Genomic DNA, 7,047 nt, shown 5'->3' with positions numbered 1-7,047 from the left:
GAACGGCGTGGATATATAACAAGTTAATCAAGGAAGGCACCATACGGTAAGGGTAACACCATTAGGTGTACCCGGGTAACATCTAATCCGCTCCCGGTCGCCCCAAGTTACACGTGTAATTATGTACTACGTTACGTGCACAAGATCCAAGCTTTTCATTATGTGGGCCACACAACTTAGATCTTCTCGCTCAAAAATAAGTTGATTTGACTCCTCAGTTGGGGCACAGTATACAAAACAAACGGACGGCTGAAACTATTTCGTTTGCGGGTGTCTTCTAAAGGTATATTGCACCCATCCGAGGAGAGAGAGCCTGATTTTTAAGCCAGAATATCAGAAAATTGTGGCCCATCAGATGAAAAGCCCACGATCTCGCACGTGTGTATCACATTGGCACGTGTTGTTTGGTGTGTTTGTCGTGCTTGTAACAAACCACTGACCGTACATTTTATTGGCGGGTAATTTATAAAAATGGAAAGCAAGATGGCGCATGTTAGAATCTCCCAGATTACCAATCTCTTGCAGTCTTGTATCGACAAGAAAGCCCATCTACCAGGAAAAATCCTTCATGCTCATATCCTCAGAAATGGCTTCTCTCCAGATATATTTGTATCTAACAAACTCATCGAATTCTATGCAAAATGCGGTTGCATCGAGCGTGCCCGCTATGTTTTCGATCAAATGCCTGCAAGAAATGTCTATTCGTGGAATGCTATTGTCGGGGCCTGTTCGAAATCCGGTAATTTAAATGATGCGAGCGAGTTGTTTGAGAGAATGCCCGAAAGAAGTGTTGTTTCATGGAATACCATGATTGGCACATTGGCGCGAAATGGGTATGAAGGAAAAGCGTTGAATTTGTATTACATGATGAATAGAGAAGAATTCAAGCCATCCCATTTCACTTTTGCTAGCATTCTTAGTGCATGTGGCAGCATACTAGAATTAGAACATGGTAGAAGATGCCACGGTCTTTCTGTGAAGGTTGGTCTGGATGGAAACATGTATGTCGAGAATGCTTTATTGGGCATGTATGCTAAGTGTGGGGTTATCAGGGATGCAATTCGCATTTTTGATGAAATGTCTCTGCCGAATGAGGTTTCATGTACCTCGATGATGGGCGGATTGGCACAAACTGATCATGTTGAGGAAGCCTTAAAAATGTTTGGGAAGATGCATAGGAATGGAATTCCGATTGACTCTGTTGCATTATCCAGCATTTTGGGTGTTTGTGCTAGAGGTGAAGATGGTGAATTGGGTGTTTCAAATCAATGTTTTGGGCCTTGGAGCAATACAAATGGACAACAAATACATGCTCTCGTGATTAAACTAGGGTTTGAATCGGATCTTCATGTAGGAAATTCGTTGATTGATATGTATGCCAAGTCTGGTGATATTGACAATGCGGAGATGGTTTTTGCGGCATTGCCTGAGCTAAATGTTGTTTCTTGGAATGTTTTGATAGCAGGTTATGGCCAGAAAGGCCATGGAGAGAAATCCTTAGAGCTCTTGCAACGGATGCAATTGTCTGGTTTCATACCAGATGATGTGACTTATGTCAGTATGCTCAGTGCATGTGTCAAGTCTGGAGATATTGAAACTGCTCATCAAATGTTTAAAAAGATTTCAAACCCGAACGTCAGCTTGTGGAATGCTATACTTTCTGGATACTGCCAGAAAGGAAACTACAAGGAGGCAATAGAATTATTCCAGAAAATGCAGTATGTAAATGTCCGGCCGGATCGAACCACTATGGCACTAATCCTTAGCTCATGTGCGGGTATGGGGCTTGTTGAATGCGGCAAACAAGTCCATTCTGTTTCAATAAGGGCTATGCTCCTTGGTGATGTGTTTGTTGCGAGTGGGCTCGTTGACATGTATTCAAAGTGTGGAAATATCGATTCGGCAAGTCGGGTTTTCAATAGAATGGAAGAAAGGGATGTGGTTGCTTGGAATTCGATGATTGCAGGTTTTGCTCTCCATTCTCTGAACAAAGAGGCTTTCTCTTTCTTTAAGCAGATGCGAGCAGAGGGCATGTGCCCTACACAGTTCTCTTATGCGAGTGTAGTCAGTTCATGTGCTCGATTGTCTTCTTCGTCTCAAGGGAGACAGATACATTCACAGATCACAAAAGACGGCTATGTAAATGATATTTTTGTGGGGAGTGCGTTGATTGACATGTATGCGAAATGCGGTGATATAGAAGAGGCCCGCTGGTTTTTCGATGGCATGCCTGTCAAGAATATAGTTTCGTGGAATGAAATGATACATGGTTATGCGCAGAATGGATGTGGCGATAAGGCTGTTGAACTGTTCGAAGACATGCTTCGGAGGGAAGAGAAACCGGATAGTGTGACCTTCATTGCTGTTCTGACTGCTTGTAGCCATTCGGGATTGGTTGATGCAGGGATCAAATTCTTCGATTCCATGGAAAAAGAGCACGGGATCAAGCCGTTGGTCAATCACTATACATGCATCATTGACTCTCTAGGACGGGCTGGCCGTTTCGAAGAAGCAGAAGTGCTTATGGACAAGATGCCGTATAAAGATGACCCTATCATATGGGAGGTCTTGCTGAGTGCTTGCAGGCTTCACGCTAATGCCGGCTTGGGAAAATGGGCTGCAGAGCAGCTTTTCCATCTCGATCCCCAAAACCCATCACCTTATGTGCTTCTAGCCAACATATATGCTGCTTTGGGAAGATGGGATGATGCATCGGCTGTTAGGAAACTGATGAGCTTTCGGGGGATTGTGAAGGATCCTGGTTATAGCTGGATTGAGTTTAAGAATGGGGTGCAAGCTTTTATGGTTGATGATGATCTGAGGATGGTTGATGATGTTGTGAATGATAGACAATGGCCTGCTATGGGGACAGCGCAAAACATTGCAAGAGATGAAATTTGTTCTAATTGATGAGGAACAATGAACTTATAAAGTTGCAATTCTGAGTTTGTTTTGAATCGGTGGGATTGAAAGTCATATTCAACTTTTCAGTGAGCAACGAATGTTCTGCTTGATGAGCACAAATTTCGACAAAACCCAGAATTCATGATCTAGGAAGATGGTTATACAAAGGGGTTAAAACAAAGGAGATGGATCAGTTTCAAGAAAAAGTCACTGCTGGAGAATATGATTGTTGGAATTCCTTCTTTTTTAAAAAAAAAGAGAAAAAAGGATTAAACAATACCCCATGGATTAGAAGAGCCAGCTTGAGTCCAAGTCCAAGCCTGCATATAGCACTACACGTTTGAAAGATTGCATGTGGCACTCCTGCCCCCTTATCTCTTAATGCACACATTTGCAAGAAAGGGGGCTCAAGCCCCTAAAGGTGCTTCTTTACTTATAAAGGTGTTCAAATGCTCATTCCTAGGTGATGTGGGACAAGTTTGACAAGGCGAAAAAGCTATTTGTTTCGTTTTGAAACCCCAAAACCAAAACATTAAATCCATTAAAAAGCCAACAAGATAGGAATTTTCATATTTGACAGTGTCAGGTTGACAACACTGAGATACCCAACTTTTAGCAGATGTTGAACTAGTACATCTGTTATTCTCCATTTGAATGGGTGAGAAATCAGTTGATGAGACTTTGAGGCCTATGAGCAAGTCTGCACAAGCAATGACATCTCTATGGCCTTTATGATTTTGGTGGAGCATCTTCGTCCAGGCAGGAAGCTGTTGGCATACAAGCGAAACAATGAATGCATGGGTATGTCTCTTCTATCCTAGTTAATTTTGAAGCTTTTGTACCCCTTGAAACTCAAGGGAATCGGTAGTTTATGTTAGAGGATTGAATGGTAAGGACATGAAAAGCAGAGATGCAAGCAAAGAACATGTTTTTGTTAGAGTTTATTTATGTTGCAGCTCAGGTTCATCTAGGATCCATCATTGCTTGGGTTCCACTTGCAGTGATGGACAGATGATTGGAACTGTCCATCTTCTGTGATATTGGAGGACCCAGTGTCCATAACTCGGAGTGGGCGACTCTGAGTGGCAGTATTTGCTGATCAATTTGGACCATTAGAGAGAATTTTTAAATAGTTCACATTCAACTTCACAAGACAAATGTCTGGACCATCTCTTCAGTGTGATTACTAGATTATGGCCCATCTACGGCAGTGCTTAAATGGACAGCCCTAATCATCTGATAATCTTTGCATTCAGGCCCCATGGGGCGATACATGTGGGCAATTCTGAGATCATTATACTGCCAACATAGTCACTTAGATAGTTTGCCTAATGGGAAGCACATAAGCTCATGCTTTGACTTTTCTATGGCTTGTTGCTGTTTCTTAGATGTCTGAATTTCTTGCACATTTATGTACTGAGGTATTTTATGATGCTTGATCAAAATAAAGGGCCAAGCAACTGTAGGTGGAGCCCATTTTTGGGCAGCCTTTCCTGGGATGCAGCATCAATTTGGTGCAGATCTAAACAGCAAGACATAACCAACAGCTCATATCAGCTTGTGATGACATTGTGGCCCACCTTGCTGGATTGTACTGATAGGTTTCATGTGATTTGTGTTCGAATTTGATTGGATCTGTCCTGGTCAGTTTCCAACTCAATCACAAATGAGTAGTTTGGATGAGAAGAACTCTTTGCTAACATTATCTTTAGAGATTTTATTGGCTATATTTTGTTTCTTTTTGGCATAGGTTAGCTATTTGCTGAGTACAGAGGAGATATCCAATGAACTGTGTCAAGGCAATAAAAAGTACAAGCCCTTGTAATCTTGGGAGACACAAGATACATGTGCTTTGTTACATTGTGATTACATCCATGTGGAAGCAAAGGCAAATCATTACACTAGTAAAATAAGGATAATACAAGATACACAAGAGACGCATTACTCACATTCAATAAATGAAATCATAAACATTTTGAGCTCTTTTCATGATACAACAAGAGAACCTATGGGAAACCGTTTCACTTCTCATTGTCAAGTAACCAAGAAAAACTTTAAGAAAACCATCCCACCTCTTTTCTTCATCTTGTCAAATATATGAGAAAAAAGTCATTGGAGAAAAACTCTCTTCTGCTCTCCTCTCCATCTTGCCAGTACAAGGGAAAAACCTTATAAGCTCTGAAGACACACACACACACACACACATACAAACCTTTGAGATTAGCAACCATAGAAAAAAGACATTTTTACACTTAGAAAATTGCCCCCCTCCTAACATTTAAAATGACACTTTGCCTTGGGACAATGTCCCTCACCTAAAGCCAAGGTGATGGGCCATTACCCTCAACAATCTCCACCTTAATGGCACATCACCGATTTGCTTCCTGCTAATACATTTCTCCAAAAAACTTGGAAATCAACTGTGAACCTTCTCTCCGCTAGAAGCATTAGGTCTTCTCCTTTCCATGACTAACCTATTGTAAGAAAACTGCCTTTCCATGACTATACTGTTATGGGCAAAACATCAAACACCTTATCAATCTACTCTTTCCCATGACTAGCATATCATAAGAGAACTACCTTTTCATTACTAGACCATCATATGCAAAATATCGAACACCTTATCTATAGTTTCCTTTGCATGACTAACCTGCTATAAGAGAACTGCTTTTCCATGACTAGACGATCGTATGCAAAACATTGAATACCTTGTTGATACCCAATATTCGTTTCTAGAAAACTCCAAGAGAAGCCAAGAGAAAAAATTTCTTGGAAAGGGATCAAGAGCTTAAGAAATCCATGAAGCTTTACATCTTGAAATCTCCATTTCCTACCATTCCGACTCCACCTCAAATCTACAATTGAAATCTTCAACCTTGTTTTTTAAAACTAAAAGCAAACATGGCCAAGACAACCCACCATCGACAAAAAACCGGGAGCTTACCATCATCAAAATCGGGAAATGAAACTCCCACATGCGAAAAATGTCACGCTCCGAAATTCGAGTACAGAGTATGCACCCTCAGGACCCGAGTTTCAGTTCGTAACTCGTACACAAAGTGTACTAACTTAATTTTTTAATTAGTTTAATCAGAGGTGATAATTACATTCAGTCTAAGTTCCACCCCAACTCCAATCACGCATACATAACACTTAACACCAATCAACTAGGCATATATAAATCTTGACGATTCTTAAAATAATATAAATATTAAAAATCATTAATTTATTATATCATCATACTACAAATATGTTTATTCCATGCTAATATTGTTTTAATAAAATAAATCTAAATAATTTCTCAAAATCTTAAAATCAATACCAATATGCATTGTACGTTAATTAAACTATGCTAACAAATAAATCACATAATCAGAAATGACCTAATGCTGCCACCTCATCTTCAGATAAGTATGACCACGTTTCACATGGGTCGTGTTCAGGTACGGTGGATCCTTCCGGTTCTTGCGCCACATCATCTACTAATGACTCCTCTGTACAGTTTTTCCATCAATAAAAAGGTAAGCTGGTCAGGCTTAGTAAAATAACCCAACATGGTTCATAATCACAGCAATTAAAATAACATAAAAATGTATGTACAAAGATATTGATGTAAATGGTGTATGAATGCATCAGATGGGATGATCGTCCATCTGCTTGCGTTGGAGGTCGTCAACCCGCATCCACCCGTTGGGTAAGCTTCCACCTTTCGGTAGGCTTGGGCATAGCCCGCATCTGGTAACGCTCTGCCAGGATTGACATTTCTTCCAGGGAGGGCCCCTAGGATCGACCATGCATTATGCAAATGCAATGAATGATGGATAATATGTAAATGCATATTTTTCATATTTGGCATAGTTGTCTTGATCATAATATTCACATATGAATTTAACGTACAATTATCATAACAAAATACTCAAATCAATATATCAATCAATCAAACAATCACGAACGATTTGTTTTAATTTTAATGAAATATGAGACAAGTTGGGGTACTCACTTAAGTCTGATAGTGTAGAATCCATAAGGTAAATGAGTTGGTTTGAATTTCGAGATCCTATTAGTTATATCAACAATATTATTATTCATCTAGTTATTTTACATGGTGGGGCCCACCTTGATATATATCCCAAGTGGCCAAAC

At 40.1% G+C, this 7,047-nt stretch overlaps 1 protein-coding gene across 1 annotated transcript; it reads left to right on the top strand.

Moving 5' to 3' along the window:
- The first annotated feature begins 468 nt into the window (after window positions 1-468).
- On the top strand, window positions 469-3,848 carry LOC131248948 (pentatricopeptide repeat-containing protein At4g20770). The gene has a single exon (XM_058249481.1). It carries the CDS (start codon window positions 472-474, stop codon window positions 2,908-2,910), a length of 2,439 nt encoding a protein of 812 aa, XP_058105464.1. The 5' UTR covers window positions 469-471; the 3' UTR covers window positions 2,911-3,848.
- Window positions 3,849-7,047: the final 3,199 nt, after the last annotated feature.

This window comes from Magnolia sinica, chromosome 1 (genome assembly GCF_029962835.1).
Source record: "Magnolia sinica isolate HGM2019 chromosome 1, MsV1, whole genome shotgun sequence".
Classification (NCBI taxonomy): Eukaryota; Viridiplantae; Streptophyta; class Magnoliopsida; order Magnoliales; family Magnoliaceae; genus Magnolia; species Magnolia sinica.
This window is presented reverse-complemented; position numbering and strand designations above follow the sequence as displayed.